Source organism: Ursus americanus, chromosome 10 (genome assembly GCF_024610735.1).
Source record: "Ursus americanus isolate L20-20 chromosome 10, mUrsAme1.1.p, whole genome shotgun sequence".
NCBI classification, from domain to species: domain Eukaryota; kingdom Metazoa; phylum Chordata; class Mammalia; order Carnivora; family Ursidae; genus Ursus; species Ursus americanus.
The window spans coordinates 51510595-51534083 of NC_142136.1; the positions used below are offsets into that span (position 1 = coordinate 51510595).

A 23489-nucleotide genomic window follows, 5' to 3' on the forward strand; every position below is an offset into this window, starting at 1 on the left:
TTCTTTTTTAGTACTGATTGGATTTAAAAGTTATGATTTTTCTTTTCTGAGTACAACATCTCAGAATACAACTTTGCATGCATTCCCCATAAAATGCTCTCTTAATTTTTTATATATTCTATAATAATTTTCTCTGTCACTCAATTATTTCAGTATTTTTTTTGGCTTGTTTTTATTTTCCAAATGACTATATACAATCAATAAACATGCAAAATCAGTTAATGCAACCAGCCTATTGGAAAGCTGTTTAAGTTCCTGAATGGTAGAAAGGAGACAGGATAAATTACACAGGGAAACAAATGTGCAGGATAAGCTGAGCTGAGTTATCTGTGCCTCTGAAAGAGTTCCAAGAGGGAATACTGAGGTACTCATTAAGAGGCTGAGTTGGAGAAGTTCACTGAGAACAGCTTGGCAGTGGGCCCTTCTCCCTCCCACACTTGCACTACACAGCAGACAGCACTGACATGGGCCACTGGGTAACCAGTGAATGGAGGAGGGGTGTCTGGGCTCAGAGAAACAGGACAATGTCCAGGTACCTACTGACTATAGGAGAAAAAGAGGCTACTACTCCCAGAAGACAAGCTCCTAAATACCACACTTGGTAGCATGCCCAAAGAAACAAGATGGCAAGAATCATACAATTGAGAAAGAAACCACAGGAGAGAAAACTTAAAATAGAAAGGAAAAAATACAGTTAAAATAGTAAATAGAAAACTTTAATGTCTGTGTAATTACCATCAATGACAAGATCAGAAAGAATATGATGCTTATAAAGCATAATATTGCTGTGAAAAAGTCAGCAATCTTGGTAAATTCAGTACATGTGCCAAATAAGCAAAATGGCAACTTATGAAATAAATTGGTAAGCAGGATGATCTAATTAAAGATTTCTCCCAGAATGCAATGAAAAAGGCCAAACAGAAAGTATAAGGAAAACAATTAAAAGATATAAAGAACAGGTCTCAGATTTCCAAAATCCATTTGGTATATATCCCAGAAATAAAGAACAGAGACAATATAGGAATAGAAACATAAAAGAATTAGAAATTTCCCTAAAGTGAAACATATATTTTGAGATTAAATAGACCAAAGGTCATACAAGATCAAAAACAAAAACACTGAAATGTCTTACCACTACGGAGACGAGGGGAGAGGGAAAGACAGGAGACGAGAAAAAGGAAGAAAGGAAAATAAATGGAATAGAAAAAATTCAGAGTCAAAAAAATAGAGAAGAGAAAACAAGAAAGAAAATATAGCTGAAGGGGCGCCTGGGTGGCACAGCGGTTAAGCGTCTGCCTTCGGCTCAGGGCGTGATTCCGGCGTTATGGGATCGAGCCCCACATCAGGCTCCTCCGCTATGAGGCTGCTTCTTCCTCTCCCACTCCCCCTGCTTGTGTTCCCTCTCTCGCTGGCTGTCTCTATCTCTGTCAAATAAATAAATAAAATCTTAAAAAAAAAAAAAGAAAATATAGCTGAAAAGCAAATTATGTAGCGAGAATATGTGCAAATGCACTAGTAATCCCAATAAATGAGAATATGTTAAAAGAAACCACGATAGTGGGTAAAGGAAAAACAGCTACTTTTTGTCACTAGAAATATAAACCAAATGACACAGAGAGGTTAAAATTAAGTGAAGGAAGAAGAAATTGCCATATAAATTCTAACGTAAAAGCTAAGAGAAAATATTAGAATCAGACAAAATAAAAAAAGCAAAAGAAGAAATCAAACTGAAAATCATTAAATGGGAAGACTAGTATATTTCATATTGATAAAAATCTGTACTGAAAGACAGGCTTCCCTTAAGTCTTATTGGTTGGAACGATTTCCCATGTCCACAGCTAAACCAATCACAGTTGGGGAGAATGGACTACCCATGAGCAGTTAGACCCTTTAGGATTAGATCTCTGGGACTTGGAAGTGCCTGCTTTCTCTGAAACATGGGCTATGCCAAGTAGGATGTATACCTGAGGGGGAAAAATCAGGGTTTTAAGAGAAAGGCAGGCAATCAACAGTATTCAATACACAACCCTGAAGTTATCACAATGCATAATTTCCTTCCTCTGCAGCATTAATTACTACAAAGTGACTGATCACCATAAATTTAAAATGCAGTATTTGTCTCCTTTTAATTATCTATCTCCTCCATTAAGAAGCAAACTTTGGGAGGTCAGGGATCTTGTCTATCCTGCTCTTCATTGAAGCTCTAGCATTTTGCAAAAGGCTCCAAATACAATAGGAGTTCAATACATGTTTGTTGATTGGATGGATGGATGGATGGATGGATGGATGGATGGATGGATGGATAGATTACTCTGAGATAGATCCACCGGGTGGGGGGGGGGGGAGCTAGAAAAGGAAAGCCTCAGAGTGGTATTAAATACTGTTACAGAGTTACAGGGAGACAGGGATTGCAAAATGACCACTGAATTGAATGGTCAGAAGGAATTTACCTTTGGAGAGGGTTCAGTACGAGCATTTCTGAATATAAATCAGAACATAAGGAACAGAGGGCAAAATGGATAATAAAGATGTGATTACAGTAAAATTACCTTTGTCTTTTTTTTTTTTCAGTAGAAGCAGAAAAGATAGTATTTCTAAGGATAGCAGAATCAAGGAAGGGGTTATTTTAGAAAGGCAAGAGTGAGTGTATTTGTTCCTCCCAAAGAAGTAGTCAAATGAGAAGAATATACTGAGTATATAGGGGAAAAGGGAAATTATAAATAAATTTCTATAGGAAGAGGGAACTGAATTAAATGTAAAATATTGAAAGGTTAACCTTAAGGAAGAACCAACTGTGTCCAGAGATCAGAGTAATGAAAGAATGTCAAAGAGATATACAGAGCAAAATAAATGTGCTATCACCTCAACTTAACCTAGATTATCTGCTCATGAATCACTTCATCATGGGTATTCACTAAATATTTGTTGAATGAATGAAATGAGTAAACACATGAATAGATGTGATGTTATTTGTCTGGGGTTTTTTTTCTGTATCTTCTTACCATAAACATGATCCTTGTTCTCTTAAGCTAAATCATCGAAGTGATACCCAATGAGAGTCTCTACCAATTAGGAAATGCCTTCATGGACATGTAAACAACAGATTGAACAAAAAGGAAGAGAAATAAAAATAAGGTAAATATCCTTCTCTATTCTACTGTTATTGAAAACTCTAATGATGAGATTATGTATATGCCAAAGCTATTCATTTTACTGAAAGCTACAGTAAGTAAAGGAAAATACTTTATGCAAAAGAAAAATATGCTCAATCAATAACCAGAAAATATATATAAATATTTGTCTAACTCTAGAAGAAAAACAAGATTAAGAAATAAAAAGCTTAATTTTCACTGTTTAAAATAACTGCTCAACCTGAAAATTAAATCCCAGATCTGATTTTCTAATCTGTTGAGCATTCTTTTTGTGAAATGTTCTACTTTTAATGGTTTTCACATTGCAAATATTCCACCAAACTTTATAAAGTACTATTTAAAATTCACTAGAAGTTATTTTTGTATAAATCATATCTTACACTGACTTCACAACATTCTCCTCAGTATCTAAATACCTCAGGACTTGATAGTAAGTTAAAAGGTCACAGAAATAGACTAACATTTACATGTTACTTAACAGACGTTATTGAAAACACAACATGAGTGTGTATCAGACTTAGCTTCTACATGCTAATTATTACAGAATCTTACTATAATATTATTTAATTGTGGAGTTCAGTATAAGGACTTTGTCAAAAGAAAAAGATGTTTTAAAAAAAAGCACAAAGGAATAAAAATGTTTCTTGGTTTCTTCATTATTTACGTAGTAGCTCAATACTAAATGTACAACTTACATTATTTCTTCCAATGATTTAATTATTACCTACTATGCACAAAGCAGTTGAGTGACACTATATCCTGATGGAAATGACGAGTAAGGGGTTAACCATTGTTGGAAGGAGGATAGCACTAAAAAGGGTCAAATTATAGCAGTGACAATTAGTACATACAGTCTATCTCATAAAGTAATTTTACACACAATTGCTATAATTACGTTGTGCAGCAAAGACATGAGGAAAAAATTTAAACCAACTGAAGGAAATCAAATGGGAGTTAGAATTAAAGTTAATTGTATAATAAAGAAATAGATTTGAGAGATGTTCTGGAAGAAATGACAGGATTTATCAACCACCAATATGGCAAGAGGAGAACTTGGGAAATGAGAATGATGGGGAAGATAATGGTGTCCAACTAGCAAAATAATTTATTTTGTTCTTTAGAAGATCTGGAATGAAGTGGCACCTTGGAGCTAATCACTGGTCTTCATTCTCATCCCATGCTGAGCAGCTTCTGGCCCCATCTGAGCACATGTATGAAAGGCAGGTATGACCATCAAGTCACAACACTGAATGTTTTCCGTTATCAGGCCAGAAATTTTATATTCTCGTGAGAATTACCTCTTAAGCACTGTTCTTAGAAGGCTCTCCACTCATTTCACTGATTTATATTCTCAAAAGATTTGCTACCTCACATATTTGTATACATGTGTAGAGTATCCTTGTTTTATCATATGTGTATTTTAGGTGAATATTTAAGCTAGTTTTGTAACTTTTTGTGGCTATTTGTGATGCATTAGAGTATTCTCTGAACACTATTTGTAATTTCATATATCTTTGGTTTTAAATGACAGTGACATTGATATATCTTGTAGATCAGAAGTTCATGAGTGTTATCTTCTGAATGACTGGCCCACCTATAGCAGATACACTATAGCCCCTCTGCGAGGCTAAGTACCATGAGAGTTTTGACCCGAAGTTTTGACCACACCCCATCATACTCTTAAAACACACCCAAATCTCACTTTTTATTTTTAATGCTTGTTTTTTTCATAATTTTCATGTATGTAAATATTTTTGTTCAGAAAACTTTCAAAATTATATGGAACTATAAGCAAATAATTAGCAGTAACTAATAAGGTTTTGTGAATACCTTCTGATGTTGTTCCTCTTTCATCTTTTGCAATTTTTTATTTTCTTCTTCCTTTAGAGAATCCTTATAAGCCCGGCTTCTGGCCTGTAAATGTGTAGGGAGAAAAGCATAGGAAAAAGCATCACCACTATATACTAGTCTGCCTACCACGGGACTGGTTCTAATAACTCAACCTCTGTACCAAGCATACAGTAAGCTCTCCATACACACTTGCTTATTGAGTGATTTATGCATATGTCTGAAGATGTCCCTGGGGATATATAAAAACAAGGCTAGTATAAGCATAATCATCCAGCACATTTTAAAGGATGATCTAAATGTTTGTTTAATTAAGCTTAAAAAATACCCCCTCAGAGATAATCAACATAGTTTATTCTTCTGGTGATAAGGATTTGAAAAACATACTTAACTTTCCTCTATTTCAAGTATATTCCAACTAACTAACAGCAATTCCAACTAGACTGTGGTAAGGAGAGAGCATGGAGATGAAAATAGACTAAGAATAAGCACATCAAGGAGGAGAAAAATCTATAGTTTTTACCTCATTTACGTGTCAATGCATTAAATTGCCAGACATTTATATTACTTAATTTAACCCTTAAATTCTAGGAAGTAGATATTATCCTCCTTTTGTGAATAAGGAAAAGTTCTTGGGTATGTGGAATAACTTGATTGGACCACAAGGCCAGAATGGATCTCCAGTTGCAGTTTATCAGACTCCAAAGCCCTGAATCTACCATTCTCCTCCTTGCTTGCAGCGTAGCTCCTTCAGCCCTTGCTACTCCTTTGCTGCTCAGCTAAAATGCTGTCATATCCAACATAAAGGGAACTCAACGAATGCCTTACACATGTAAATTCTGCAGAGTGGGCCCTGCCTAGGAAAGATACTGCTCTCAAATAAAGCTATATTCTTCTGTAAATTATATAGACTCCAAATAGCTGATCAGTTCATCTCAGAGACAAGCAATAGAGACAGTGACTTTAGAAGCACTGATACGCCGACTGCTCATTAATGGTATCCTATTAAATAGCCTGGCAACTGGTGATTGATACCACAGAATTCCAGAGACGCATTTCTTTCTAAGTCTTTGCATCCTTCATCGGTACCTGAAGCTCATTTTTATTTCTGAGAAGGAAAACAAAGGCTGTTCAGAAGCACAAGAGTCATTACCTGTGGCTGAATTAGAGCCTCAAGGGGCCGCGTTAGGAGAACCAGCACACACAGTAGGATGCCCTCCAGTCCCACTGACCCAGCACGACAGGGTTTCACACACTGGCACAGTGACGCGCCTTCTGGAATTTATGAGATTTCAAGTATTTTGTCTGTTCATTTGTCATACACTTTCTGTGCTCACAGTGATTTGTAGCCCACCCTCTGTGAGGCAGAGAGGGCAGCCTGGTAAGCTAATATGTAGGAAATGCCATTGTTCCCATAAACTACCAGCAGCATCATGGCCGCACACTACATAATTCAGGCCTCGTTCTTTGGACTAATAACCCATAAAGCTTATGAAGGCTGGTCCCCCCCCCCCCCCGCCGCTTTCCTTACTATAATTTTTCTCAAGCACTTCTTAATTCATTCCCCCATTTCTGTCACTATAAAACCCCACATTCCATCAAATAGTAAGCACTTGACAGGAAGGGAGAGAGGCTTTCGGAATGGTATCATCTACAGCACTACTAATTAGAATAGTGGAACTCCAGATGTGTTCAGAAAGCCCTCACATATTCAAACCCTGCTTCATTAGACAGGCAAAATATCCTAGGATTTTCTCTTATCTAAATCTTAAACACAAGAGGACTGTGATAAGACATTGAAGGTGGAGAGTGGTTCTCTAATGACCCCTTCCTTTCACATTAGAGAAGGCTAGCCTTTATCACAAATATTCCACATAAGACCTGAAAGAGGGAAATGGACAAGGGGCACATATCTTCTACTCAAGAGATTAAAAGGAGTAATAAAATATTTAGTTAAAGCAGATATGATGATTGAGTGAGAAACCTAAATTCTATTTGTATAACTTCCTTTTAAACCTCACCACTTTATTGGTCTTTTATCAGAATACAGGTCCTAGTTTCTTACTTAGAAAAAAAAAAAAAAAAACCAAACCAAACCAGTGATTAGACACAAAGTGTCATTTAAAAGGGCACAGAAACTGGGAAGTCACGTGGCTCCCTAACTATGAAAAGTTCAAAGTTACTTGCAGTCCTAATTCTTACTTACCCAGCTGTGATTCCCAGGCAGGACAGGAAGTTTCTGTTCAAAAATAATAGGGAGGAAAAAACTTTCAATCACGATTTTTCTTAGTTCTAAATCCCAGCAATTTCTGTCATTGTATTCACATGATTTTTCTATCCCTAAGTATTAATTTAATAATATTAATACTAAATTTTTGTTATCAACTAAAATATACATTTTTACTTACCCTGCCCCAAAAACTATGCTTATAATACATTCATTCAATAAATAATATTTAAGCCTCTATGTGTAAGCACTTTGTGAGACATGATCTCAGCCCTCAGGTACCTCATAGCCTAGTGTGGAAGTCAGACAAGATGAATGATGATTACAGTATAGCATAATGGGTATTACGACAGAAGAAGTTAAACAGGACATTTAATTAAACTGGATGAGAACACCTTAGGGAACGTGGGTGGCTCAGTCGGTTAAGCGTCTACCTTCTGCTCAGTTCAGGATCCCAGGGTTCTGGGATCGAGCCCCACATCAGGCTCCCTCTGCTGCTTGCCCTGCTTGTGCGTGCTCTCTCTCTCTCTGACAAATAAATCAATAAATAAAATAGTTAAAAAAAAAACCACCTTCTCAAAATCGGTTGACTCTAAGTTGTGTTTAGAGAGTGACATGAATCAGACAAAGCAGGAGGAAGGGCACTGTGTGAACAAATGAAAAATAGCATGGCATTAGTTTGTTAGGGCTGCCATAACAGAGTACCACAGCCTGGGGGCTTAAACACAGATATTTATTGTCTCACAGTTCTAGAGACTAGAAGTTAAAATCAAGGTATCTGTAATGTCGGTTCCTTCTGAGGTCTCTGAGGGAAGGATCTAGGCCTCCCTCCTTGGCTTGTAGATGGCCATCTTCTCCCTGTCTCTTCACTTCATCTTCCTCGTGTACATGTCTGTCTCTGTGTCCAGATTTCCCGTTTTTATAAGGACACCTCTCCTGTTAGATTACAGCTCACCCTGATGACCTCATTTTATCTTGATTATCTCTGTAAAGACCCAATCTCAAATACAGTCACATCCTGAGATACAGAGGGTTGGGACTTCAACAAATGAATTCTGGGGTGGGGGCGGGGAGAACACAATTCAACCCATGCATTGGTTCCCATTTCAAGATAGTGGAATAAAAATGTTTCTGTTCCATCTTTCTCTCAAAAATTACCCTAAACAGAGGAGAAAATGAATCAAACTCTACATTCAGAAACCAAGATATATCTGTATTTTCAGACAAAAATTTAGGAAGGTGGAGTAGATGAAGAATCAGTAAGTGACTAAAAAGAGTTTGAAAAGAGCAAAATGAAAGACATCCTGTCTGGGATGGAGGATACTCACAAGAAGACGGTTTTCTCCACAGAGCAACATGAGGGCCCAAGAAGTACAAAACAGCTGTTGAGGACAACAGATGGAAGATAGGAAAGTGCCTATGCCTGCTCCCACCCGAAAATTCAGGCACTAATTCTCCCAACCCTGACAGTATATCAGAAGGGTATTCTCTGGATAAACTAAACCAGGCACACCTAGCACGGAAGGTCGCGGTGGTCAAACCCCAGGTGGAGAGTGAAAGGACTGTATGAAATCCTGCATACTGAGTAGTGAGCCTCTGGGCCCCCTTCTTTGAAGTTTTCTTCTGCTCCCTGCACCGGGTCCTCTGAGAGCTAAAGGTGATATTTTATCTATGAAACAAGAATAGGCTGCTATTTTTAAAAAGCAACAGAGAAGAAAGAAGCTCTTGGAAAATAAAAATATCTTCCCTCCCCCCATAAAAAGGTGGCCAGTAAAATATCAAGAAGATAGTCAAAAAATGTGTGAGATAACAGAAAAAAGAATATGTGTATACACACATGCACACGCACGTCTCTGCCCCTGTTCCTGGCACAGACCTCCTAAAACCTTTGTAATTTCCTAAGTGATAAGAGCATTAGGAGCATCTCTTGGTTTCATATTTGTCTTTGACCCCATCCCTCACACAGGGCTCCTTAACCCACATAAATTCCTAAGTGTTATGGGCATTACAGCATCTTTTGTTCTAATGAGGCTCGCTGGATGAGCTCCTGGATGGGAACTGGTCACCAGAAAGACCGAGCCATGATTAGAAGCTTGGAATTTCCAGACCTGTCCCCTCCAACCCTCCAGAGAGGGGAGAGGGGCTGGATATTATTGATCATGCCTATGTGAGGAAGCCTTCACAAAATCCCAAAAGTATGAGGGTTCCAGGAATTTCCAGGTAGATGAACACATCCACACTGAGAGGGTGACCATATCCCAACTCACAGGGACAGAAACACCTGCACTCGGGACACTCCCAGACTTCATATATCTCTTCATCTGGCTGTTCAGCTGCATCCTTTATCATATCTTTTAATAAACCAGTAAACATAAATAAGTGTTCCCTGAGTTCTGTGAGCTACTCTACCAAATTAAGGGAACCCAGGAAGGGTCCATGGGAACCCCCAATTTGTAGCCATGTTGGACAGAAGTTGTGGATAACCTGGAGACCTACTACTTGCAGTTTGGCACCTGAAGGGGAGGGCAATGTTGTGGGACTGAGCCCTTAACCTGTGGGAACCTCCAGGTAGATAGTGTCTGAACTGAGTTAAACCAAAGGACCCCCAGCTGATGTCACAGAATTGGGTGGTGTGAGGCAAATCCCCACACGTCTGTTGTCAGAAGTGTGTGTGTGGCAGTCACAGGACAGGAAAGGAGACGCTCAGGAGGGAAAGGACTGGGGATTTGTCTAATCCAATATGCCAAAAAGGAGGGGAAAAATGTCAAAGATAAATTAAAGGAGAAAAATATTTTTTTCCCACAAAGAAGAAAATAAATCCAGGAGGCCTAGGATTTCAATAATAAGAATTCCTTAGAGAAAATGAAGGGAAATAAATCAAAGAAATAACACAAGAAAATCATCTAGAACTAGAAATGAGTTTCCAGACTGAAAATGAATATAAATGACCCTCATACTAGGGCACATCATTACAAAATTACAGAATACCAGAAAAAAAAAGGAGATATTAAAATATTTTCAGGGGAAGCAAGGTAAAACCCTTATATATAAGGACTGAAATTCAGATGGCCTTGGATTTCTCAGGAACCAATACTCAAAGGTAGAATAGCAATGCCTTCAGATTATGAAGGAAAATTATTTCTAATTTGGAATACTTAGCAGAAAATTACAAGCTAAGTGTGAGGGCTGAATAAAGATGGTTTCAGACATGCAATGACCTGAGCATGCACCTTCTCTTGGGAAGCCACTAAATAACACGCTCCATCAAAACAAAGAAATAAAACAAGAAAATAGAAGATAGGAGACCCAGGAATCAGGAAAGCAAATAAGAGCCATTCCCCAGATGACCTTAAAACAGTGAGCCTTGTCCTAGGCTGCACATTATAATTACCTGGGGAGCTTTAAAAGCCCTGAAGCCCAGGCCACAGTACAGCAGCATCTCTGGGGGTATGACCCAGGCATCAGTGAATTTTAAAAGCCCCCCAGGTGATTCCCATGTGTAGATGAGGTTGAGAACCATTCTGTGAAAGGAAAGTCCCAGAACAACAGCTGTGTAGGAGGCCAAATGAACAGCCAGTCCTGGTTAAGGCAGGAGACTGCTGCAAGAGGGCCGGTTCAGGAGGGAAAGAAACCCAAAACTGACAAGTTATCTGACAGGCGCAAAATGGAAAATTGTGTGGAAATTTGTATCAGAGACACTTGGTGGAACAGTGACAAAATCTGAAGGAAGGCAGTCAAATAAATGTTCAGAGAAAACTAAGCAAATGTTAAAAACAAAATTTTTGGAAAGTTGTAAAAGAAAATGTAAAGTATACTAACTGGCTTGGCAGTGAGAAAAAAATTATGTAGTCATAGTAAGAGAAAGTGTGAAATACTGAATAGTTATATTAGGAGAATGGAGGGGAAGAAATAAATTAACAAAATCTAAACCTGATTAGTCAAGCAATAGCAATCTATACATTAAGAGATACATGAATCCAAATAAACAGCTAGGAGATTGTGGTGGGATGAATAATGGCCCCCCAAAAATGTCCATGTCCCAGTGCCTGGAAGCTGTGAATGTCACCTTATATAGCAAAAGGGACTTGGCAGAAATTGAGGTTTCTGAGATAGAAGAGGATCCTGGATGATCCAGGCAAGCCCAGTGTCATCACAAGGGTCCTTACAGGAGGAAGGCAAGAAAGTCAACGGGAAGTGATGTGAGGATGAAAGCAGAGGGTAGATGCAGCCACGTGCTGAGGAGCCAGAGTGTTGGCAGCCGAAGGGAAGCTAGAAGAGGCAAGGAACGGATTCCCCCCTAGAGCCTCCAGGAGAAGCCAGCCCTGCTGACACCCTGATTTTAGCCCCTTCATACTCACTGCTGACTTCTGACTTCCAGATCTGTAAATGGAATAAATCTGTGCTGTCTTAAGCCACTAAGTTTGCAGTAACTTGTTACAGCAGCAATGGGAAATTTTTGTATTGAGGCATAACTGACATACATTATATTAGTTTCAGGTGTACAACATGACTCAATGTTTGTGTATATTGCAAAATGACCACAAGAAGTCTAGTTAATATCTGTCACCATACATAGTTGCAAAATGTTTTCCTTGTGATGAGAACTTTTAAGATCTACTCTCTTAGCAACTTTCAAATACCCAGTCCAGTATCGTTAACTAGAATCCCATGCTGTGCATTACACCCCCAGGACTTATTTTATAAGCAATAGGAAATTAATAGAAGGAGTTTAAAATATTGGGAATGGGAATGAGGTGGAAAAGGTGCAAGGGACCCATGTCTTTAAATGCTGACTTTTTAAAAACGTGTGGCACATGGATAAAAGTTAAACCAAACTGCACTAGGACTTCCAAGGAGCGGAAGTGAGAGGAAATGGCTGGAAAGGCATGAGCTATAGAGCAGGGTCCCCCAGTGTAATGTTACACAAGTCACCAAAGACTATGCTTAAAAGCGGCTTCCTATTCAGGTCTGGAGTGGGGCCTGAGGTTCATCTACACCTCTATAGGCTCCCAGGTGATGCGCATGCTACTGGTCCACGGACCCCATACTTGGAGTAGCAGAGACCTATATTCTATGTAAAGAAAGGTATGCAGGGAGGGAGGGGGCAGAGGGCAGAAAGGGCTTTGTACTTAAGCTAAAGCATTTTGACTCTATCTTTGAAGATACAGGGAGCCACTGGACGGTGGAACAACAGGATGAGATTTTTTACGTTATTATTCTCTGTAGAAGAGGAGGCAAGAGGCAATGAAGTGGACTGGAAACCATTTAGTATATAACTGGAAATATTCAATGATAATGATTAGAGAAGGCAGGATGATGGTGGCATTTCTGACCACACACACACAGTACAGAGAACTGTATCAATCAACCCATGTGAAAGTAAACACTGCGCCTTTTGTCTGAAGTTCTCTTGTGTGTCACTTAAAGGAATTTTCTTGTAGTCTTGATGGAATTATATAGTATTTCTTAAATTCCCATCTGCCCGTGGAAGATCCACAATTAAATAAGTGCGATAAGAATAATTTTCTCAGAAAAGTTATTATGTTAAAAAAATTTTTTTAACTTGAAACCTTGTAGCTCATCATACCCCATATAAATGGGTACCACACAGTGTTCACGTTCTATACACTGAGGCAAACTGCTGGTGTCTTCTTTCCACGTCACAAAAGTGCCCTGTATATGTGGGATGTTCCTAAAGCATTAGCAATGGTTCTGCAGAGCATTCTCAGAGGCATTCTATGCATAGGGATTAGACAGAATGAGAAGAGTACAATATGGGTAAAAAAAAAAAAAGTCACTTAAATATATTGAACACCGACAAATTATTAATAGTTTGGTGTTGAAAGGGGAGCAGCTATTGAATGCAGCTCATAAAGAACCATCCTGGGCCCAATGCTGCCCCATATTTTCTATTAATAGCTCTGAGGATCGTGTGACTAATGCACTAATCAATCCACAGAAAACACAGCTCTGGGAGAAATGACTCATGTTTTGGACAACAATATTAAAATTCAGGATGATCCTGTTAAATTGAAGAAACGAGCCAAAAATCAATTGAGCAGGCACACATAGTTCTGCCACATGTTTCAAACCACAGGATTCAGGAAGCCCTCAAACAGAATCAAGACCACCCTAGAAGCCAAGCACCCAGTTGATAAAGCTACCCAATTCCTGTTTTCCCTCCCCTCCCTCACAGCCACAGGGTATCTGGACAGACATCAAGGACTGTCCTACACAGGATTTAGCTCTACTAGCTACGGCCTCTCAAGTCTTTCCTCTAGTGCCCTGCAGGGAGGGAAGAGATGACGGATGTGACAGGACCTGTGGCAAATCTAGACTTGGAACACCACGTTAGAAGTGGACAAAAAAATAAGGAACACTTAAACTTTTGTAAGAGCATAATGACCTTTCCCTAAGGAGTAACATAATGTCTTGTTGACATTTTAAAACACGGTCACTAAAGAGAAAGGGGGATGGAGGAATGAAGATCAGGTTTCTCTAACATCTCATTTACCTACCCAAACCCTGGAGAAGTGAACGCTCTTGAAAACTTAAACCTATCTTTTCTTTCAACTACAACCCTTTCCCAGAAGCATCCTTAATTACACTTACTTTCTTGTCCCCAGTTAGCCAGTCAATAATCAAGGCCCTGCCAACTTTACTTTCTAAGTGGTTCTCTGACCTGGGCTCTCATCCCCTCCCAGCCACTGCCCTACTTCATGTCTTCATCATCGTTCCTTGCCTGGACTAATACAGAGCCTCTTACAGGCCTCTCTGCCTCTGTCTTCCTTTAGAGCCATCTTTCACATGGTTACCAGCATGATTCCACTAAAATACAAATCTGACCTTGAACCTTCCCTGAAAATTTTTCTACCTTCAGCACTCACAGAATGAGGTTCAAGTTCTCCAATGCAGCATACAAATTTCTGCAGTGGTGTTCTGCCGGGAGCACCACAAGCTTCCCGTGTGAGGCATTTCTGGATGTGTTGATGGATGCTACTAGCATTTTGTGCCCAGGGGTCAGGGATGTTACACATCCCGCAGAACTCAAGACAGCCTACACAATGAACTACTCCACCCAAATTGCCACCTGACTCTCCTCATGGTTCTTGCATCCTTCTCCAGCCTTCTCTAGAAGAGTAAACTGCACAACTTTTGTTCCCTAACATAAGCTGTGCATTTTCTTGCCATTATACCTTAATTCTTGCTTCTATGTTCTTATTCCTGACACCTGGAATGACTCTTCACGTTACTGACTCATCCTTTAAGCTTTAACTTTCTATTTGTTATATGTTCTACACTCACCTGTTCACTTTATAACGATGGTTTTCTTCTTCACTTAACTAAAGTCCTTCTAGGCAGAAACTGTATACACTTGGGAGACCTTATGTAAACATAAAAATTTGAAGGATAGAAAAATAGATGGATGACCAGGTGAGATCAAAGTCTTTTCAGAGGCTGAAAGGTGCCCATAATGCAGATAACAAGTACAGCATTGTTTTATAGCTGAAGGAAGCAACAGTTGAAGTCAAAGTTTCAGATCAGGTCATCTGCCTTTAGTCCCAACAATCTATGTTATAAGGACACTCTATGCCTTTAGTCTTCATTCACCAAATGCTTCTTTATAAAGTACCAGACGGCAACCCTGAATGGCATCTCACTTACCCAAGTTGAAGACTGTGGATCACGAAGAGCAATTTGATGGGTACTTCTGTCTGGCAACTCTGCATCCAGTCTGCTAAGGAACTCAGCAGTTTTGCTAGCAGGAACACAAACAGGTGTTAGTGCCTTCATGAAAATAGAAATATTATTTACTGTGCCTTTGGATACTAGCCTAGACTTTTATTGGGTGATGACTGAAAATCTCCTGAGTAGAACAAAATGTGAGTTTGAGAACAAGGTAGTGTAGAAAACCAAAACAAAATGCTATTGCAAGACCACATTCTTGAAGAACATTAGTCTGAAAAATATAAAATTAGGGTTGTGGAATGTGAACCTATGATTTCATATTTTCTACTTCGTGTACTTTGACATGGAGATAAATGCTTTCTCAGATTCTACAGTGTGGGGTTCTAATTTCCCTTCTGAGCATTTAAAGCTTGACACTTAGTCTTCATGATAGAGCTGTGGTACACTGGGTCCCCTGTGACTCTCATTCCACACTGGTTTCACATGGCCCTTGACCCACTTTCTCCTCTCATTTCCCTCATGGCTTTGACTGCTCTCAGGATACATAGCCCCTCCAATACAGTAACTCTTAACCACATACGGATCATGGACCACCCCCCGCCCTTTGGGATTCTGAAAGCAGCAATGGGCCCTCTCTCTCCACACAGACACACACACACACACACACACACACACACACACACACACACAGCTTCACATTTGATTTGTACCTCCCATGGAAAGTAAGAAATGCTGATGGTCTGGCCTGCATTTCTGACATCTATTTTTAGCTCAGAAAGATTGGCCTAGAAATATCCTCAGTTTTAATAAGTTCTTTGATTTTCCCTTAAAAACCCGAACCATTGGGGGCACCTGGGTGGCTCAGTTAGTTAAGCGTTAGACTCTTGGTTTTGGCTCAGGTCATGATCTCAGGGTCATGAGATCAAGCCCCAAGTCGGGCTCTACACTTAACTGGGAGTCTGCTTAGATTCTTTGTCTCCCTCTCCCTTTCTCCCTCCCTTGCTCTTTTTCTCGCTCTCTCTCAAAAAATAAATAAATCTTTGAAAAAAGGAAAAAAAAACCATCACCCCAATTTCTCCTCTCCCCTATGTCAAGCAGAACACACTAGAATTGTTTCCTAGCCCCTACTTCGATGACTTTCCCATGCTGCCTGACATTGATCTCCATTCCTTTGTCCCTTCCTCTTGTCATTTGTGGGATTTTTACCACCTTATTTCATATTCCCAACCAAATACCTCATGGAGGCCTAATTTATATTACACCAGCCCCTTGCAGCCTGCTCTCTGCCTGCCTCCTTCCCTCAGTTATCCCCTCTTCTTCCCCCTAATATTTTAGTCCTACCGCTAAGATCCAGTTCATCACACACTTAAGATGTGGGCATCAAAGGAAACACAACTGGTCTGGTAAAAATAAATGGTATCCAGTGAAGGGAAAATCAAAACAAGGAATTCAAAATTAAACAGAGATGCCCACATGACTTCAAATAATTACTTAGATAGAACATGGCATTTGAACAAGGTCAGAAGCTTGAGCTAGGAAAGGAAGAGCAAAAAGTTAAGCGACGTACATAACCCTGAGAAACATAAGGCTTCAGCAGTTGAGACAAACAGCCTCTCCATTTGTCTAGGATTGCTTATCTTGCCCAGAATAGACAAGGAGACTAATGAAGTCGCAGAGTCTGGAAGCTGCCCCACTGTCTGGGGCTTTATGAAGTCATCAGTCAAAAGTGTTAAGAGAGTTGCCAGAAGTTTGGATGAGATTTCTGAATATCCTTAGCTGAGTTCAGACATAGGAAAAGCAGTGAAAAAGAAACACGGTGATAAACAAGAAAGGAACTTCAGGCCAAGTTGACCGGCAGCCCTGCATTGTGTACCGGCAGTTGCTTCTTAACTGTTAGTGCCAAGCACTTAGCTGCAGAGCCAACCACTAGCCATGGCCCTTCTGCCAATTATCACTGCCCCACTTATGCCACAGGATTAAATCATAATGACAGGGTCACAGGACTATCACAAGAATACAAGTAGGGGTCTGTGCAGAATACGGATTATTCCCAAAGATTAACTATACAAACAAGCCAAGTTCCAAATTACTAACTAACTGGTATTTCTCTACTATTAGTACCATGCCTCGGTATATAGTCTAATTTCCATACTGAACTGGGATCTTTGTAGGCAGCTGTGGTCATATTTAATAAAAATAAAATACACAACCTCCTTGAGGGCAAAAGTAGGAGAATCTCCTGGTGGGAAGTCCAACAAGACTAAGAACCCTGGACTGCAGCACCAAGTCACCTTTCCCTTGGAGTTTCTTGTCATTTGTCATCCCTGTGACTCTGCCACCTACTGAGGGGATGATCCTCTTTTGCTTTAGGACCCTAACTCAAGTGTAAATAGAGGACCCCTTCCTTTATTCTCCACAGAACTGATGAAAGGACTGCCAATAACTCAATAACTCAAACTTGGTTTTGAAGATTTAGTTCCTTCATGTCCAACTTAAGATCTTCAAGGGTCCTTCCTGCTTGTTTTTAGGGTGATTCCTATAGCTTATCCTAAAATGTGTCTTCAGATAACCACACTTCAACATAGCCCAGTTGCAGCAGAGATTGCTAAATGTCCAAATTCATGTTCTCCTATTCTAGTCACACAACTTGACTATATTTCCTGGCCTCCCTTGCAGTTAAGTTTGGCCACAGGGTTGAGTCTTGACCAGTAGAACATGGAAAGGAGTGATGCATACCCCTTCAAGGACTAACTAATTATAAACTTCCCACACATGCCCCTCCACACATTTTTCTCCTTCTGGCTGGCTGGAGTCAAGATAACCCCCAGCACAAACTTGAAAGTTGTATATTGAAGGTAGGAGAGCCTATATTGTCTTGGTGCCTGAATATATGAGTAGAGGGGACCTCCACTTGAACTTGTTCACCCATGCCTTAAATAAGCAAGAAAAAAACCCCTCCATATTATTCAATCTATATATAAAGTCTATCACAGCACCTAGTATATCCTCATAACACAACAAAGAAATATATGCAAGAGAATCATTTCTCAATTCAGGTGATCAATTTCAAAAGTATAAGAGGGAGCCAAGAAGAGTTGAAGAAGAGAAAAAAAAAGGATTCTCAAGGATTCAGCTAGGCTGCTTAGGTATTTCAGAACCTTAGTTGGGGGAGGGGAAGGTGAGAAATGGGGAAGAATCTGTTCATCCTTGACTTTGTCTTCCTTTCAGTTCTAGAAGCTACCCAGGCCCACAGTATAAAAAAGTATGATAACCTTCCAGAGTTAGGGAGGGTGTCTTGTAAAACTGGTCCTTTTTTAAATTGCTAATGGAAGGAAAAATTGGTGTTACCACTTCAGAGAGTAATTTGACAATACTTAGTGGAGTTGAATATATACATCATGTCTAGGTGCCTACTCTAGAGAAACTCTTGCATAGGTATTTAAAGACACCTGAACAGGGTCATCTAATCCAGCACCATTTGTAAGAGTTTCAGAGATAGAGAGAAGGAAGACAGAGGGATCTGAGGGTGGGAGGGGGTGGGGGAGATGAGAATGGAAAAGAAGAAGGAAATGAACTAGATCTATGTCAAGAATTGATGTGGTTCAAATAGTATCCAGTGGGGGAGAAAAAGTTGTAAAAGTATGATACAGTGATCAAAATATCTGAAGGACACAAAACAATAATCTGAATATGTGAGTAGAGGGGGTTGTGTGGTTTCATATATATGTAATAAAATTGGAAAAATGTACATGACGAGAAAAAGAAAAGCAGCCCAAGACTTCTGGGAACTCTTCTAATACATCTACACCTCAATGTTATTACAAACTAATCCAACTAAGCCATGTTGTTCTACTAATGGACATAAATGGTCCCATAGATCATCCATTTCACACAAATACATCTCACAAATTACCAAATATCCCCCATCTTGCTAAATGAACAGCGACTTCCTTACCAATTACAGCTTTATACTCATCTAGGCTGTCTTTCCTATAGGTAAGATTTATTGAGACACCCAATCATAGAATTGTCCCCACATGCTGATAACACACAATCTAGCGTAATCCCCTGCTTCTTTAGACCCTTCCCAAAATTACCCAACCAAAACCTAAATCCTAATCAGGTATTCCTAGCAGCCTTACTGAGATATCCCACCTTTCTTATGGTGTGTGTTTTCTTTATCTGCAATAAGTAATAAGCCCAGCATGTTCAACTACAGGTGTATCCCTGGTGGTCTTTGGCTGAAGGGCAGTGACAAATGTTACATACCAGAACACCTGTTACTGCGAGGAGAACGATGGAGGGATGGGGAGAACAGAGAAAGGGTTCATCCATCTCTATGCCATTTAAATTTCTTTTTAAAAATGAACCACATGTAAGCAAAATCTTAGATATGACTTTAGTGGTTGATACATATTTTCTGTGATTTTGAAATGTTTCTCAAAAAGAGAAAAAGCATACATACCATTGTGGTGCCTATTGGGGAAAAGCTTTACACATGGAATTCTAGGTTCCTTAGAACAATAATTTCCAAAATGCCAATAGGAAGACCTGTGTGAGGCTGGTACCATGAAAATCATCTATGGTGCTTCTTGGACTCAAGACTTGGACTTTCTAATTCAGCATGCCTGGAGTAGGATCTGAGAATCTGTGTTTCTCAGAAGCACCCCTGGTGATCTTGAGAACTACTATAGCCATACAGATGGATATTTAATATGCATAATTCTCTTAGGTCCACGTGATTCTGACTTAAGATTAAATCATGCTATCACATGCATTTGAAAACAAAACCTCAGTGTTTCTTAGAAGCCCTTCTATATGAGTACTATCTAACAATACATTCTTCCTGTCTTTCACAATAGCTTCACAAACCTGAACTTCCCCACTGTGAGGTTTAGGTGAGCAAGTAATCATTCTTATATTCCCACATGCATTTGTGCAGGCAACAGATATTTCCTTAGTCTCTGCTTTGTGCTTAGCAATATGGGTTATCGGATAAACTAAACAGATACTGTTTTGCCTGAGTCAGTTTCATGTAAGTGGGTGTGAACAAAAACCATTCATATACTTATAAGCACTCAAAGCTAAATCAGTGGGGAAAAATTTGAGAATAACAGGATATTAGAATAGTCCTAAAGTATCTCCCCCAATTACAAAGGGAAAAAATAACTTTACAGTGGAGATTACCACAACCAGGTAATGAGAGTTAACATCACCAATAATGAGGACATCAACATCATGTACCCTCTGATATGATGCTCTGAGGACACAGCATCACTTCTTAGTATTCTGAAAATTAAAACCTCAATCTGATCATAAGAAAACATCAGATAAACCCAAATTTGAGGTACATTCTACAAAGTAACTAACCAGTACTGACTGAAAGTGTCAGGGTCATGAAACATAAAGACAGATTGGAGGAAACAAAATAGTCATGACCACTAATTATATTATGTGATCCTAAATCAGATCCTAAAATAGAAAAAGAACATTGGTGAGAAATTGGTGAAATTCTGATAAAGCCTGTAGTGTCATATCAATGTTAATTTCCTAGTTTGATAATTGTACTATGGTTATATAAGATATTAACATTAGGGGAAGCTAGGAGAAGATCTTACTGCAAAACGCTATACTACTTTTGTAACTTTATCTCTCTTCCTTTCTTTGCTACTGCCACACTCTATACTGTCCGGTCAACCATCTCTCATTCATTACCACTAGCCTTCCTCCCTATCTCAACTACTGTCAGCGACATAGAAGTCCTTGATCTCCTCCCTGCCTCCCAGCCCCCAGGCTCTGTTTTTTTTTTTTTTTTTAATTTCTTCAACTCCAGTAGCTCTTCCTTCTGCCCCAGACATACCCCTAGAGTCCTACCCTAGATTTTATCATCATTAACAAATATCTTCCCTCCAACATATGAAATGACAGATCTCACTCTTGGACAGAACTTTCTATCCTTCCATGTTCTTTGCACAAACCTCCTCACTAGAATAATTTTCTAGCCTCTTTAAGATTTCCAAACCCCTGTTTCTCCCTTTCTCACCATCAGTTCCCACCCATCTTTACTTACTGGGCAGCTTAGAGTCCACAGTCCATTTTTACAATCTTTCCTTTACAAATGCCTTTAATTCTCTTCCTCCTCTTTCTCAGATAAAGTCAACCATTTGCTTTCTCTGCAGGTGTACCAGAGCAAGTGAATCAAACTTGGAGAAAAATAACATATCAGGTGTTTGGAGATGGTAGGCGTGGAGGAGGATGGAGGAGTCGTGGGGTAGATTGGCTTCACTTGAAATTCACCAACACAAACATCACTCTAAACTGAGCCAACACCAACTCCTACATGGACTCAGGCAGTAATGTTGTCTCTAGCTTCTCCATTTCCATTCTTGCCTCCTCAAATCTATCCTTGACACAGCAAATGGTAATCATTTCTTAAAAAGAATAAAAAAGCTTCTGAGAGTTTGCCCCCTATAGTTAAAATAAAACCCAGACCCTGTGCCATGGCCTACATGATCTGTCTGGCTCCTGCCTATCTTGGCAAATTCAGGTTGTCTCATCCTCCACTTCAACCCCAATATACCAGCTCCCTTTCAGATTGATGAATACACCGTGTGCTGTTCTCTCAGCCTAGGACCTTCTTCCCTGGTTCTCAGCAGAGCTCACTCTTTCTCATGCCTCCATCTTCAGTTCAAATGCCATTTTCTCAGAGATTCAGGTCTTCCTGATCATGCTAAGGAGATTCTCCCCTCCCTGTATTCTTGATCACTGGTAGAGATCACTATCTTCACCACTAAGTTCTTTCATAGGAATTATAGTCTGTTATCCTATATATTTCTTGGTTAGCTTGTTTATTATCTGAATTTCCACGTTTGGTCATGGGACTGTATTTGTTTATTCATAGTACATACCTAGAAGCTAGTCACTTAGTAACCTGGTATAGTGCTTTGCCAATTTTCCTAGAGTTGTCTTTTTCTTACTAATTTGTAGACTTCTTTGTAAAATTAATCCTTTGTGCATTACTCTTGAGGCAAATATTTTCTCCAAGACTCACTTGTAATATTGTTCACTGTGTCTCCTATCATAAATTTTTTTCTGTAGTCAAAACTGTACTTTTCCTTATAGCTTCTGAGTTATGTGCATGACTTATAATTTCTAAAAACATTCTTCACTATATTCTAATTTTGTTGGTTCAATATAATTTGTCAAATTGGCTTTTTGATACTGATTTGAAAGGATACTTTTAGCAATAGCTGATGTCCCAAATACTAAATGCCCATATATGCATGGGCCCATTGTAAATTCTCTCTTTCATTGAATAGATATATTTATTACAATGCCAATAACACCTTATTACTACCATACTTTTATATTACATAAATGATACCTGGTACAATAAGCCTCTCCCAAGTCCCTTCAATTTTTCATTTTCATGTTTATCTACTTTTAGTATTTTCTCTTTAAACTTGATTTATCAAATTCCACAAAAGGCCTGTTCAGAAGAAATATTATCTTTATAATATTGAATTTTTCCTTTTATAGTACATGGTCTATATTTATTTTCATCTTCTTTTAAGTATTTCATTTATGTAGGCTCTATTTATTAGACATAACCACCTATCTTACAATGTAGATGATTATTTTAAATGGGATTTTTTCTTTCAATTATATTTTATAATGAGCTTTTGACGGTGTATAAGAAAGACAAATATCTACATATTGGCTTTAGATCCATTCGTGTTAGTTGAATTATTTGTACCAGTTCTAATAATTTTTTAGTTGATCCCTTTGGGATATTTTAGACAATCAGAGACACTTACCCCTTTCTAAAGAGCCAATATTTAGGCTCTTTATTTCTTTGTTAGAAATAGAAATGGTCTCTAATTGCAGGTCAGTAATAACAAGCACTCTCGTCATCCTGTTCCAGACTTCACTGGCTTTCTTCCTAGAATTTCAAACGAAACCTAATACCTTCCTTGAAGTGTTAGTAGAACTCACTGGAAAAAACCCAACTGGGCCTAAGGTCTTTTGTAGGTAAAAGTCAAACTACATTTTCTCTTCCAATTTTTGTTTTTATTCTATTCAGGCTTTAAGTCTAATTATACATATTTTCCCAGGAAATACTTTTTTTCACCCAGATTTCCTCATTTAACAATTAGAAGTAGGACACAGTATTTTGCTCTTCCAGAATTTTGGTTATACTTCCTTCCTCGTCCTTGCAGTTCTTTTTTTTCTTTCTTTCTTTTAAAACCAAATAAGTTCAGAATTTGTCTGAAATTTTATCAGAATTTTAAAAACCCTAGTTTTTGGATTAATTTACAGATGATAAATTTCTTTTCTACCTTATTAAAAGATTTTTCTGTATTATCCTTCCATCTCTTCCATCTCTTTATATTTATTTTATGGTTATAATACTATCTTAATAAAATGCTTGCTTTTTAATTTCCATTTTTACTAAATGCTTTTAAAACTACATTTTCTAAGTAATTTTGTAGCTACATTCTGTAGATTTTAACATGGGATACTTTAAAATTTGTATTCTTTCATCCCTAAGTAATTTATAATTTCAGTTTTGG

At 38.7% G+C, this 23489-nt stretch overlaps 1 protein-coding gene across 2 annotated transcripts in view; it reads right to left on the reverse strand.

The window, feature by feature from the left end:
* The window catches only part of EPSTI1 (epithelial stromal interaction 1), an 83026-nt gene that overhangs the window by 21040 nt on the left and 38497 nt on the right, over positions 1–23489 (reverse strand). Inside the window, exons 7-9 of one of the 2 annotated variants that reach the window (XM_045811027.2) lie at positions 14893–14986; positions 7207–7239; positions 4983–5066 (exon numbers count right to left, since the gene is read on the reverse strand). In XM_045811027.2, the coding sequence (XP_045666983.2) occupies positions 4983–5066; positions 7207–7239; positions 14893–14986 (211 nt within the window). The remainder of the gene's footprint in view (positions 1–4982; positions 5067–7206; positions 7240–14892; positions 14987–23489) is intronic. The other variant, XM_045811028.2, reaches the window with a different exon arrangement.